The 14,990-nt window shown below is 42.2% G+C and overlaps 1 protein-coding gene across 2 annotated transcripts; it reads right to left on the bottom strand.

Annotated features, from left to right (window-relative positions):
* Positions 1-1,528: 1,528 nt before the first annotated feature.
* LOC308332222 (tubulin beta chain-like) lies at positions 1,529-14,381 on the bottom strand. Of its 2 annotated transcripts, XM_080787977.1 has the most exons (7): positions 14,242-14,381; positions 8,122-8,230; positions 5,441-5,551; positions 4,532-4,776; positions 3,254-3,921; positions 3,039-3,165; positions 1,529-2,953 (listed from the first exon to the last, which is right to left on the bottom strand). In XM_080787977.1, the coding sequence occupies exons 1-7, from the start codon at positions 14,296-14,298 to the stop codon at positions 2,936-2,938; spliced, it is 1,335 nt and encodes a 444-aa protein (XP_080644103.1). In that variant the 5' UTR covers positions 14,299-14,381; the 3' UTR covers positions 1,529-2,935. The 2 variants fall into 2 exon arrangements, with proteins under 2 accessions (XP_080644103.1, XP_080644102.1); XM_080787976.1 differs by having other exon boundaries at positions 1,529-3,165.
* Positions 14,382-14,990: the final 609 nt, after the last annotated feature.

Genomic DNA, 14,990 nt, shown 5'->3' with positions numbered 1-14,990 from the left:
GGCGATTTCTCACCTCACAACATTTTCTCTGGAACAACATTGTTGTAGCAAAAATCAAATCCAAAAAGTTGTTCCCAATCTGTTTGGTGAGTGTTGTCATATGCACGGTGTGTAGCCTAATGTAGGCTTTATGTCCAAAGTAGGCTACAGTAATTCCTTTCAGAAACAATTGTGTCACATGCTATTATTATTATTTATTATTCAAACTCAGGGACGTGCACACATATACCTCAAAGGGGGCTTGAGCCCCTGCCCTTTTACCTATAAAACAAGTGCCCTTTCCAGACCACGGATGCAGCATTTACTATGGTGAAAGAAATGCAAATGCCACTCCTTTCCATGACATATATAGCCTACACCGAAGTCTCCTGAACTTGAACGCAGCATTTTGTTTCGAAAACCATGTCGTATAGGCCCACACCGCATCTCCAGTAGATAAAGAGTGCTGGGTTGAGCCCCGAAAATAGATAGCTGATCTACAAGCTCTCAACGCGCCGCAGCGCAATGCGTTGTGAGCTTGTAGCTGCTATTTTTGTCCAAAAGTGCCCTCTTATGAGATTTCAGCCCCTGCCTCTCTAACACTCTGCACTGTTCAAACTTGATGAAAATATGTGTATATGTATAAGAATAGGCCTATTCACCGAAAACTGTTCAGTTTCTGGAGATGTCAAACTGAGAAGATACAGTAAACTGTAAAACAACCATAAGGGCCAGGTCAAATTTCAACATTTTAAGATCCCCTGCTAAATGTGCTAATTGTATATATATATATTTGCTACATTTACAGACATTAATGTTCTTGTACCATTTGCAACCATAATATAGAAACATTTTCTCACCTATCTTTTACTGAAATATCCCCAAATGTTTGGACAGAATCTCACTGCTTTGAAGCTGCTGACTCTTTCTACTTTTTAAAGCTTGGGTATCTATTATTGTGATAATCCAGATGATGGCGCTCTTTTAGTACCGGTAATTTCATTAATGTGTTTTATTAACAAAAGTTTTCAAAAAATCACTACCTACTGCAGATTCATCATTTTCTCCTATCTTAGTTATCTATTTAATGTACAGTATTAAATAAACCCTATACTATAGCCTATTTCATTGACCAGCCCTACCAGTGGTATATTGTCCCTCTCCCCTTTTCGCATTAGGCTACACCAAATGTCTTCTACAAGCTCACAACAAATCACATTGCGAACTTGCCACACATTGTGAGCTTGTGATCTGCTATTTTCATAGAACGTTTGTCTATATTTAGCACAATTGTCGCCTATGACTGCTAAGAGGGATGATAGGATTCATGTGGTTAAATCACAAACAAATTAATAAGATATTGAAACATATATTTGTCCCCTAAAACATAATATTTATTTTGTGTGGCTATGAATATTCTAGTTTTATTCATGTATTGAAGTGGCATCATGGCATAAATACTGGTATTTCATTATGAATATAGCAGACAGGCAGGAAACAGGCGTATAATTCAAATCTCCTGCTAATGATGACAAATAAGATATTTTTCTACAAATACCACTTTATTTCTCTCAAACGTTTCAGTTTCACTAAGACCCCAAGTCAAAGATAAATATAAAAAATATTAGAAATTAACAATAAGAAAAGACAAATAATCTAGACACATTTTGACAAGAGGATCAAAGACGGAATGATTGTAAACTCTTTGCATACTGTATGGCTCAGAGTGTAAACATTTAGCAACTCGTAGAAATTCAAAACTTTCATGGTGGAATATTATTCTCTTGCCATGTTTTCCAGTGTAATCTGGCATGTACTGAGACAGAGCTTCATATTCTTCAGGCCCTGGAAGCTACACTGCTACAGTACATGGCAGTCAATGAGATGATAGGATTTTCTTCCTACTATGGGGGAATAAACACTTTCTTCTCACGACAGCAACATGGTTTGGGTGAAACGCAACTTTTCAGATGGTGTTCCTCTTCTAGGCGCTGGCTGGCGTCAGAGAGAGTACTGCTTTTGTGGCTGCTGTTGTGATTTTAACGATTCAACCTTGTGTCTCAAAAACACAGTTCATCAAGATATGAAGTCACCTTCTCTGATGACAGTTGTGTTTTTTACCCCCAATTTTAGGGTATGTGCATTGAATTAGTATACAACTATTACATCTGCAGTGAGAAGGCTGAAGACATTGCAGATTTGAATGCAGATCACACCCTTAGTTCAATCAATCATGAGCCACTTTCATCTTAGCTTTACTCATACAGGTTTTCACCAACACTGATATCATATTTGTCAAATTTAGCTCTGGGATTTATCCCCTCTGTTCTTTCTTTCATATGAATCCTTTTAGACCAGTGTGTGGAGAACGAAGGGATTCAATTGCCTAGACAATGATGAAATCCCTGTGATGTGCTGCTGCTGCACCCACTTGACCTCAATGTCACATCTGCACTCCCTGATGTCCCATGGGCCTTTTTTAGTCTAAAGCTGGGTTTGATAAAAATGCAGGACCTAAGTGCTTACTTAGCAAGGGCTGTGATGTGCCAAAGATGTGCAGGGTAAAGAGCTCTTCTTACCTCCCACCCCCTCTGCTTAAAGATAAGAACATAGCACTAAGAGAACACACATTATATATTATAATATAAAACAATAAACTACAAACAGTGGCACATTTATTTGGTCACATATTTTTTTTCCTCCCAGTTATCATCTCCTCTCTTGTAATACTGCCCCAGGCCCCTACAACACCACAATCTCTCCTGTCGCCTCTCTCCCTCACTATAAAGCAAATTCAGATGACCAGGGCTCTACTTTCTCTTCTTCCTCCTTCCTTTGACATTCCTTTCTTTCACATTTTAGCTTGATTTATCTTTTCTAATTTAATTGTGTTGTTTTCGGTTAATCACTTTACTTAAGAGTTTCCTTTTTCATTTTGCTTTGCGGCGTTGTTCTTTCAGGCGTCCTCCACTACCTCCTCCTCAAACTGTCCCTCTTCCTCAGCGGTGGCGTCCTGGTACTGCTGGTACTCCGTTGTTCTTTCAGGCGTCCTCCTCTACCTCCTCCTCAAACTGTCCCTCTTCCTCAGCGGTGGCGTCCTGGTACTGCTGGTACTCCGACACCAGGTCGTTCATGTTGCTCTCTGCCTCCGTGAACTCCATCTCGTCCATGCCCTCGCCCGTGTACCTGGAAGGATTGAGTTATAGTGAATACATTTTGCAAAAAGTTGTCGGTGAAGCAAAATAACAAAATGAAGGGTATCTGAGTTACATACCAGTGGAGGAAGGCCTTGCGACGGAACATGGCAGTGAACTGCTCTGAGATGCGCTTGAATAGCTCCTGGATGGCCGTGCTATTTCCGATGAAGGTGACGGCCATTTTGAGGCCGCGTGGTGGGATGTCGCACACGGCCGTCTTGACATTGTTGGGGATCCACTCAACAAAGTAGCTGCTGTTCTTGTTCTGCACGTTGAGCATCTGCTCGTCCACCTCCTTCATGGACATGCGGCCGCGGAACACAGCCGCCACCGTCAGGTAGCGGCCGTGGCGCGGGTCACAGGCAGCCATCATGTTCTTGGCGTCGAACACCTGCTGGGTGAGCTCGGGCACCGTCAGCGCCCGGTACTGCTGGCTGCCCCTGCTGGTGAGTGGGGCGAAGCCCGGCATGAAGAAGTGCAGGCGAGGGAAGGGCACCATGTTGACGGCCAGCTTGCGCAGGTCGGCGTTGAGCTGCCCGGGGAAGCGTAGGCAGGTGGTCACTCCGCTCATGGTGGCCGAAACCAGGTGGTTGAGGTCGCCGTACGTGGGCGTGGTGAGCTTGAGCGTGCGGAAGCAGATGTCGTACAGCGCCTCGTTGTCGATGCAGTACGTCTCATCTGTGTTCTCCACCAGTTGGTGCACGGACAGGGTGGCATTGTACGGCTCCACCACAGTGTCAGACACCTTGACACACAGAGAGACAGAGACATATGTCTAATTTGTACTTGTGAAGAAAAACACGATGCATCATAACTTGACTTTAATAACACCTTCCACTTAGAGACCTCCAGAGTGACAGTCACTGCTGGCGTTCTACCTGAGTATGCCAAGATGCTAAATGCATTGTTTGCTCCAATTATGTTATACAACTATCTGAATTAAATTGAAACTACAAATACTGCATTGCAGTTGTATGCCTCTGCCAACCACTTTGTCATTTACATCCATATCTGTCTAGACTCGTAGTGAATGAAGACTTTGAATTAATTTAATCACCATGTTTTGTGAGGTCATTGACCTTGACCACCTACCTATAATCAGTTCATCCTTGAATCCAAGTGGACTTTTGTGCCAAATGTCGCTAAAAAATCCCTCAAGGCATTCCTGAGATGTTGCATTCACAGTGTTAGGACAGACGAACGGACGGATTGACAACACAGAAACATAATGTCTCGGATGAAAAGTTCATCTGAACATTCCTGGTGTGTGCTGGATTACTTTGATCTTTAATTATATAGATTATATACAGTATCTATACAGTATATGCAGTACATGCATACATGATATTTTTTACCTTAGGAGAAGGACACACGCTGAAGGTGTTCATGATCCTGTCGGGGTACTCCTCACGGATCTTGCTGATGAGCAGGGTTCCCATGCCCGAGCCGGTTCCGCCACCCAGGGAGTGGGTCAGCTGGAAGCCCTGGAGGCACTCGCAGCTCTCTGCCTCCTTCCTCACCACGTCCAGCACCGAGTCCACCAGCTCCGCCCCTTCTGTGTAGTGACCTTTGGCCCAGTTGTTGCCCGCCCCGCTTTGGCCTGGCGGGAAGGAAGAGGAGCGGTTACGTTCCCGTGGTGCAGGCAGGGTGGGGCGCCTGGCACAACATGGGACAAAAGCTGGGGAAATCACTGTGCCTGTGTGTCACTCAAGTTGGTGGTGTCTGGCACAGATACAGCCAGGGTTAAAGGTAGGATAAGTGATATTTTTTAGTTTTTTGGTAAAAGGTTAAAGCTGATAATAATCTTTGCTATAGAGTGTTTGTTCAGTAACAGGAGTCAGTATCCGTGTCTCTCCAGGTTTTTAATCAACAGAAAGAGAAAAAAGAAAATCAGGTGTGTGTAAATTCTTCAGCCAATCAGGAAAGAGTATCCATTTAGCAGCTTCAATTTTATAGTGTTCCAGTTCCAATTTCTCAGTGCGATCACTTCCGATTTCACTTGTTTAATCTGTATTCTATGCAAGTTCTCTCTCCTGTTTGGTTATAATAGGTATACCGACCTGAAAATGCATTTTCTGTCTACTAAAGAGCAGGATAGACATGGGAATCAGAATATACACCTATTTAACACTTATCTTAACAAAATAAATATCACTTACCCTACCTTTAAGCACTTGACCTCAGGAGTCTATCATAGGCTATTATGACATCCACATGTCTTGCTGTCTTTGTATCCTAACGGTTAGGACCTAACCCCTTCTTACCAAAGACAAAGTTGTCAGGTCTGAAGATCTGTCCAAAGGGTCCAGAGCGGACGGAGTCCATGGTACCTGGTTCTAGATCCACCAGGATGGCTCGGGGCACATACTTTCCCCCTGCACGCACGCACGCACGCACCCACACACACACACACACACGCGCGCGCACACACGAAAGACACGATTCTTCTTCTTCTATAACAGCATATTATTAATGCAGTTCCTGCATGTGACCCCTAGATGGAGTATAACATCAAATTCAGCAAAGACCCCTGTTGAAAATTAGAACAGTGTTCTATAACCTCCTCACCAGGCTTTCCACCACCTCGGAAGAAACAAAGCCTTGTTTCAAAAGTTCGTATGATCCGGTCGGGAGCGGATGATATCGTTACGTCATGTAAAGTCAGGAACCCTCAAACCCGAAGAATAACAATAAAAGCTCTCGTAGCCTGTAGCTTTTTTTTGAGAAAAATCGGTTTGAGGGAAAAGGAAGTTGCCGCCCCGTTGTTCCTGCCTGTCGACTACAAAACAATACTACAACATGTCTTAACGATATCTTCCGCTCCCGACAGGATCATATACCCTAAATGAAATGGTGCCCACTGCCCAGGCCCAAGTGTTCTATAGCATATCTCAGGGAGGAGGAAGAAGTGAGGGAGAGGGGTGACAGGAGAGAGCGGTGGTTGTAGGGGTCTGGGGCACTATCACAAGAGAGGAGATGATGACTGGTAGGGGGAAAATAATTACATGACCAAATATATGTGCCGCAGTTTGTAGTTTATTGTTGCGACTGCAGGTCGCATTTACTATGAAAACGTGCATTTCCCGTCAGGAGATCCCTGATGTCTTCAATTCTACTATACTATTGTATAGTAGAATTGGTATAAGTTTTTTTGTATAATAAAGTAAAACCTCAGCCATTACATTTTTTTAACTACAAAAAGTGGTTGGTGGCACTTACCTTTGGTGGAAAAATCTGGTGCTAAAATTCTAAGGCATATTTTGGGTAGCATGCAGGACCAATATTTTCAGCAACTTTTGCAGATACAAGGCTTGCAAGCACAGTCGCACACACAAACACACACGCGCGCGCACGCCGCACACACACACAGACACACACACACACAGACACATGCGCACGCGCACACACACACACACACACACACACACACACACACACACACACACACACACACACACAGACACACACACGCATGCATGTACGAACGCACGAACGTGACACAGCAGAGGAGTGGATGAGAAGTGGAGCATGAAATATGCACAGCAGCTGATAGAGGACATGGTCCCACAGGCCACAGTGATTCGGTCTTCATAGAAGGCTACCTGTTCACAGCTAAATGCCCTCTTTCACACCAAGAGCTATTTAAGGAGAGGACACCAACCTTGTAAATGGGATTTAAGAGCATGATGCCTCTGTATGTAGCCAGGCTATGTCTCATGACTGTAAAGAAGAATTATACATCGCTTTACTTGTACACTAGCAGTGTGTGGTGCCCTGACGGTTCAGGAAGTAACAAGACTATAGTCTCTGTCGGGTGAAAACCTCATATGTCCAAAACTAACATTTCAGAATTCAAATTGAAATATAGCAAAAGTAGCAGATCTACAAGCTCAACGCGTTTTGAGCTTGCAGATTTACGACAGCAACGATATCCTTGATGTTGGGCAGAAACCTTGTATGTCCAAAACAGTACAGTATAAACTGTGTTCACTGTTAAGTGGAATGGATCCAATGTAGTTATTATTTACTCAGAAGCTCATTGTTCAATCTTCATAAAACCAACAGACTTTCAGTTACTCCTTAAAAAATGTTCCACAATAATATACACTAAGCTCACAACGCGTGGCATGGCAAATTATTGTAAGCTTGTAGATCGGCTATTCTTTCTACTGTACTTCATATGATGACGTGAGGCTTTAATATACCAAAAAGCATCAAATAAGTTGAAATATGGGGATACAAGGTTTCTGCTCGACCGCGCCGATATATAGTTGCAGAATATGGCGGCAGCCGAAATCGGTACGGTTCATCCTACAATCTGTCTAGTTAGATTCTGAGAAATATTGTGTGCAAAGTTGATATCTTTGTCTATCTGATTATACATGCCGCATCTGTGTACCTCGAGGGTCCGTGGACAGCGGATGGAACATGGTTTAGATTATGCTACAGATGGTGGACACATTCAAGAGCAAGAGCAGAGGCTGCACTCAATAAGTGACAACTGAAGGACTTGTGCTATCATGGCAAGAGGCCACTGTGAACGGAAAAGAGGTCCACTGTCCTAGTCCTACTCTATCTTGCGTATTTGCTTCTGTGCATTCCTGTTACACTCTGAAGTACAGCTGCTAATAAAGCTTCAATAAGACTTTTTAACAAACCTGCCAACGAACATCACTTCAATATCAAGCCTTTGATTGTCACAAAATATAATAGCAACTGATCTCCTCTTAACCTATACTACTTCATTAAGATGGATAAAGTAAGAGTGAGACAGGGTTTGATTCTATACCATTTGGACTACCGTATGTATAGAGAAATAAGTAAGCACCTTCACTTGTTGATGGATGGATGGATGGATGGATGGATGGATGGATGGATATACAAAAGTGACTGAGGATAAACACATGAATTACACATGATTTATTTATTATGAGGTTGGATTTACCTGTGGCCTCGTTGTAGTACACACTGATCCTATCCAGCTGGAGGTCACTGTCTCCATGGTAGGTCCCCGTCGGGTCAATACCATGTTCATCACTGATCACCTCCCAGAACTGCGCACGCACGCACGCACGCACGCACGCACGCACACACACACACACACACACACACACACACACACACACACACACACACACACACACACACACACACACACACACACACACACACACACACACACACACACACACACACAGGAACACACGCACACAAATCAAGGTCATGTATACAGTGTACATTGCACCCAAAAATAAATCGAGAAAGAGAGAGGGAGAGAGATCAATACAGTATCAATAGAGTGCATGCTTTACTTGGATGCAATAAACTGAATAAAGTCTAACAGTGTATTGAAGTTACAACACAAACCAATCAATATATCACAGATTTGACATGTGTAAGACATGTCAAATATGTGTGTTACATAACTACAGTATATAAAGAATAATGTGACTAATGTATTCAGCCAAGATTTTGGAACATCCTTACAGTCTATGTTTAGAAATGTCCACTCAGGGAAAGCTGGGGCTTTTAAAGTGGAAGGTCACTTCACTCATGGGGAGAACAGCTGGAAAACACTGGTGGCTCACAATCAGCCTTCAGTTCTCTCTCTCTCTCTCTCTCTCTCTCTCTCTCTCTTTCTTCCAAGGCCAAGCAAACTATTATCTAATTAATTACCCTTCTCCTTCTGCGGTCACAAGACAGAGTGGTGAAGTTCTGATCAGTTTGCCTGAACAACTCCCATAAATATATTTGCCTTTGAAGGAGAGTATTTTACAGTAAATATTTCTGCAGTGGCTCAGAAAACGGTTGCCAGGGAATCTGCCAGGGAATCTGAATGTTTGCATTGTTAGATCACAGGTCCAGGTCCGGCCAACTATATTTGTCTTTAGCAAGACACTGAACCCCTAAGCTGCATTCACGATAGCACCGACAAAGCAGTAGGCTACACATATTTTCCAATGAAAGCCAGCAACATAACGCTACAAAACTGATGCTTGACACTTGGCGGGCATGAAGGGGCGGCTCCAGGGTCGGCTGGGGGGCATTAGCTCCCTCTGGTAGAGCCCCCCCTCCCCACAAACCCAATTGACTGACTTCTATAATGTAAACCAAGATTCATTAGTCCCCCCTTCTAAATATTAAAATATATACCGGTATCTAAATATTTCTGGCACCGTCGCTGCAGGCGTGATGTGCTACACATTTGTTCAGCCTGCGTCAACTTTTTTCAACACACGTGATTCATTTTGTTTTTGTTTGACTAATTCCACTCTTCTGCCACTGCCACAATTCCTGCTCTGTTCATAAAATAGAAGAAAATAGTGTGACAGTGAACCCAGCATAACTGTTCCCCGGGTGCTGTGTTCATCAGTGACTCTTAATAGTTAGAATGGGGTTAATAAAGAGGACTTTATAGAAAAAGGCTGATGCACACCTCAACAGGTTGGTGGCAGGTTTGTGAATATATTAAAAGGGTATCTTTGAAAAACAAAAACAAGGACCCGCACAATGTCGGAACACTGTCGAACACGCACACTGTCGGAAACCAGCAATTGTTTTTGGCAAGTTCTCCCTTCTTTGTGACAGTAACCCTCCCTTCTTTGTGTGTCAGTGTCCATCATCACATACTGTTGTGCGTTAAACGGTTAAAGTACATTTAACACAAAATGGCAGCCATGTGTTTCTCTGTCTGTGCACATTATCTGTGTGCACGTGCGTGCGTGCGTGCGAGAGATTGTGTGGGAAAAGGCCAAACAAGCAGGGACCTGTACAACTGGAAATGGATGAGTTGCGCCTAATGACAAGGGCTTGGATACAGAAGATCATAGAGAGGCAGCCTGAACAGCTGCTGATATCAGAACCGCATCATGATGCGTATTGTTGTGAACTTGTAGATATAAGTACAAATAAGTGTTACACCAGAAGTCTTTGGACTCTCATGCTGTGCTCACACTAGCGACGACAAAAGCTATAGAATGACAGAATGTGGCAAGCAGTGCTGCTGATTCACGGTTCAAGTGTTACTCAAGCCTCTGCTTAAATTAAAATGGTAAAGTTAAATAGCACAGGGAACTGGTTAGCAGCAATAATTGGTTTTTCTTCCTTTTTACGGAACAGGGCAGGGATTGTTGGGAGAGAGAAGGGATGGTGAAACAAAAACATATGATGGATTGACGCATCACCACGTCATTGGAGCGAGGTCTTGTTTTTGTAACGCACCACGCCTGTCACGCTGCGACAAGTGTTGGGCGTCAGTTTGTAGCTACATGTCACTGGAAATGGAATTGTAACCTGTTGCTTTGTGGCCACAGCATCAGTTCTCTCTGGAACTGGAAACCAACTGATGTCGTGCATACATAGTTACATACACTAAATTGAACACACCTGGTGCAACAGGTAAAGGATTGTTTTTGTGGATTGTGTCAATAGTATCGTGCTGTCAACATAAAATAATAAACTATCACTGATAACTAATGACTTCATCTCTCTATATCTGTACACAACACAATAATACACACCAGAAGAGTAACATAGTGTGTAATATTATCCTCTCATCTCTTATATTGTGCTCTCCAATAGCTACTTTCTATTCATTGTATCAATTGTTTATTGGATGCATTTTTACCTCGGATCATGTATTTCAATTATTTTAGTCCCCCGCTACTGCAATTGCCCAACAATAGTCGACTTTAATTTATGTACTTTTAAGTCAATGCAGTGAAGTCAGTGCTGACGGCAGATCACATGAAAGTCCCATGAACAACACCTCGTCTGTTTCCTTGACTTTCTAGACCAGGGGTATAAAATTAGATTAGGCCAGGGGTCACAACTGTAGAATGATTATGTGTGTGTGGGGGGCCACACAGCATGCACGTGAAGCGTGAAAATGTGTGGCTTCTCAAAATGCATTTTGTGTTCAAACACAAAGATTTATGTAATACATTTGTGCACAGGGTGATCATACTGATCATTAGCTCTCTCCAACAAAACAAATAAAAAAGTTTTTTTATTTTTGAAAAAAAGGGCGACTAGCGCTCCACGGGCCGCCATTTGAATACCCCTGTTCTAGAACGTTTAATCGAAGAAATTGAGTAAAATATACACATGTTTGTTTGTTTTTTGTTAGTTTTTTTGTTAATCTAACACTCTAACACATGCACTGACTTGAACCCTTGTAGCTTGGACATTTTCCAAGGAATCAAATCAGTGTAATGTCAATCACAAGACTGCTTTACTACAACTATGTTTCCCTCATTGATTGAATTCAGGTAAGAACGTTAGCTTTTCAGATGAGACAGTTGGCCCTGTGTCAATAGGGAGATACATTAATGCCAGTCTTGTTAAATGAGAGCACTAACTGTCAGACTAACTCAATCAATTGCTCCTAATCTCTGCCAAGGAGTAAGAAAGTGTATGCGTGTGTGTATACCGCCTGCAGTAGAGAAAGAAAGTCTGCATGTTTAAGGGCATGCATGGCCAGACAGATCTTTTCTTTAAATCTCCTCCACTACGCTACTTTTTGGCTGTCGACTTTTTCACCCCCATGAGGTCAACCAGTGGGGGTGTTTGGCTGTCTGTTCATAAGTTTAGTTAAATAAAAATAAAAGTTTGAGGCTATAGAGCGTCGCAGTCCCGCCCCGGAAAATAAATCCCCGTTCATTTTCCTCATAGACTTTTCAGAAAGTATTTATTTAAAGACGTTTACACCGCGGACAAAGCCAACTCTTGTCGTGACAACACAAACACAACAAACATAATTAGGGGGAAAAAACGGCAGGTTACAACACTTTTCGTTTTGTTTTTCTTCTTTGTAATTATTTGTTTGGTCCAAAATATTGTGTTTGTTGTCGCTTATAAGGTCTTTAAATAAATACGTTTTGAAATGTCTATGGAAAAAATGCATTGGAAACTATTTCCTGGGCCTGGCGTCGTCATGAAAGGGGGCGGAACGAGTACATCAGAGTACATCAGATGTTAGATGTTTTGGAGATAAAGCCAGAGAGGCCAGACTGAGGTGGTTTGTACAGAGGATAGAGTTTTCAGGTTTGTATAGAAGGATGTGGAAGGTTGGAACTGCCAGGCAGGAGGTCCTATAGGCCTAGAGGAAGACCAAAGAGGAAGACCAAAGAGAGATTTATTATGGATGAAGTGAAAGAAGACATGAAGTTAGTTGGTGTGAGAGAAGAGGAGGCAGAGGACAGGGTGAGATGGAGGCAGATGATTCGCTGTGGCGACCCCTGAAGGGAACAGCCGAAAGGAAAAGAAGAAGAAGACATAGGCTACTAAACTAGACTACTGTAAATTCTATTAATTGTTTTCTATTTGATATTGTATTGTGTTTTCCAGTGGGACATGTTCATGACATGTTGAGTATGAAATGTCCCTGTCCATTGTGTGCATCACATAAAAAATGTATAACTTGAATATATATGAGTTACATATGACAGTGAGTTTACAGTACATTGTTCTTACACTGAAGTCTAAATAATCCTTTGTTGAACTGAAAATCTGTTATTTCCAGAAAGTTGTGTGACACAGAGCATAATTTAGGTAGTAGGCTGCACAGGGGTCAGGCTACAGCCCGTCAATAAAAGTATTATATGAAGCCATTTAAAATCTGATCTACTCAAGAGCACAATGTCTGTAGGCATAATGGACCCAATTATGTATTGCTGGGAAGTGAAGGAATTAAAGGCTGGATTCAAGTTAATCCATTTCTGAACAACAAACTCAGAGGGGGTGACATCACCCGACACACTTGCTTAATGTCATTATTAGCCTACACTTTTTACATACAACTGAGTTCAGTCTGACTCGCCACAGGCCATTTAACTGAGCTCATCTAAGTTTTCATGCCAGACACTAGGTCTCTTGTTATCTTTCTCCCCTCTCCCACCAGACGCCCCTATGGCCATAGTTTCTCCGTTCCTCTCCTCTGTCTCAGCAAATTTCTGTTTTCCCCTGACTTTTCTTTCTCCCATACTTTCCAGCAGTAACAAAGACATATTCTCAGAGACTCGAAAGGCCATCCAAGCAGTCTATAAGACCAAGTTCATGATGGTTCAATGAGTTAGAGTTACCATTATTCTTCACTGTCAGTCCTCGACACATGCTCTAGTCAGAATGTTAGATGTTATTATGTGTAGATACAAATCAGCTGTGTGTAGCGGCAGCCTATACTTAAAAAACAATACCAAACAGTATTGGTCCGGGCGGTCCGTATAGACACAACACTGACAACAGTCTATATGTAGCTCAATACAGGGTGAAATCATTTTTGTTCAACAGAGGCATTTCCTTAAATATAAACTATTTGTGTGCTTTTTTAATTTTTAATTCGAGCCCAGAGAGAATTTGGGATAGTTTGCTTGAAACAATCATAAGGAAAACAATTGTTTGCAACATTTAAGGACCACTTCACCACTTTTCAACCTATCTTCATAAAATAGGTCATCACTAATACATCATTGATGGGGAAACCAAGCTAGAAACTGCAGGCTTTCTAGTTCTGAAAAGTTGCAACGCAAAAATGGAAGCCATCGTACTCACGATAATAAAAATCTAAACAAAAACAATCTGCCCAATGATGATGCCACTGGTGGACGGGTTTCTGAACTGCCCACAGCCCTCCTATGAGACACAGAGTGAGTAGAAAAAGTTGTGCCATTTTATCATGAATATTAGTGAGGACCTATTATATGAAGATAGGTTGAAAATAGCTCTGCGCTATGGACCAGAGCTAGGTTGAAAAGTGAAGAAGTGGTCCTTTAAGACAAACATAAAGTCAACAATATCCAAATCCAGTGCTGAAGATGATTGAGGCATTGTTACTAAATAAGTTACAACTTACAACCACATCCAGTCTCTGTATTGAGTTTGTGCTTGAAATGTACTGTAATTCTACAAACTGTTAATAAATATTTCAATCAATCAATCCCATCTAACGAAATTTTGCACAAAAAAAAGAAGAAAATAAACTATAATAATTATATATTTATTATACAGGCTATATATTCTTTATTTTGTATAATAATCTCTCTAAATGTTTTGGACTGCATCTTACCTTCGCACCAATCTGGTTGCCGCACTGGCCGGCTTGGATGTGAACGATTTCCCTCATTATGGATAATTGTTGCAGAAAAGTAAGTTTGAGAAATAAAGCGGATGCTTACTGTCCTAGTGACCAGTTTACAGATTCCAAAAGATAGACTGCCAAGTGAACGAGGCGGGACAAAGCATTATATAGGTCTGCTGCATCTGCATCCATCTGGAACACACAGCCCAGACGCAGCCATGAGAAGTCTGCGCTGCTCATTGGTTGCAGTGGTGGGAGCTCGGGTGCTGATTGGCTAAAGGGTAGAATATTTTCCAATGGGGTTTCTGAACCTGAACCATAGACTGTAAAAATGAACACGGTCACGGGCCGGAAGAGGATTGGGAGTGCAGGGTACTGTCATCTCTTCCCCACTGGAGCCCTACCAACATCCGTGCACACTGACTGCATCCATCCATCAGTGGTGGAAAAAGTACTCGCATAAGTAAAAGTATCAGTACACTCCACTGCATTGTAGAAGCCTGGTGGTGACACGAGGTAAAGTAAACAAGTGTAATGCTTTATCATTTTGTCCTCCAGAGTAACTGTCTTTGTATTGAGTTGTGCTTTCATGTGAAATGTAGGCATTCACACACAGCAAAATCCTCAGTGTTCACTTAACTCTGAGTGTGTACAACTATTGAAAACTCAGCGTTATTTGTTATTGCCCTGAGAAGTGACTGTGAGAACCATTGGAATAGAATAGAATATAAATAGAA

The sequence above is a fragment of the Protomyctophum bolini genome (genome assembly GCF_963924005.1).
Source record: "Protomyctophum bolini genome assembly, chromosome: 17".
Classification (NCBI taxonomy): domain Eukaryota; kingdom Metazoa; phylum Chordata; class Actinopteri; order Myctophiformes; family Myctophidae; genus Protomyctophum; species Protomyctophum bolini.
The sequence above is the reverse complement of the archived record's forward strand: the minus strand, read 5'-3'. Positions and strand labels throughout refer to the sequence as shown.

Coding starts and splice junctions, on each gene's coding strand:
- LOC308332222 (XM_080787976.1), bottom strand. CDS start 14,298: ATGAGGGAAATCGTTCACATCCAAGCCGGCCAGTGCGGCAACCAGATT. Junction 3,922..4,531: donor GCGTGTGTCCTTCTCCTAAG/GTAAAAAATATC, acceptor CTGTGTGTCAAG/GTGTCTGACACTGTGGTGGA. Junction 3,166..3,253: donor CGCAAGGCCTTCCTCCACTG/GTATGTAACTCA, acceptor CAATCCTTCCAG/GTACACGGGCGAGGGCATGG.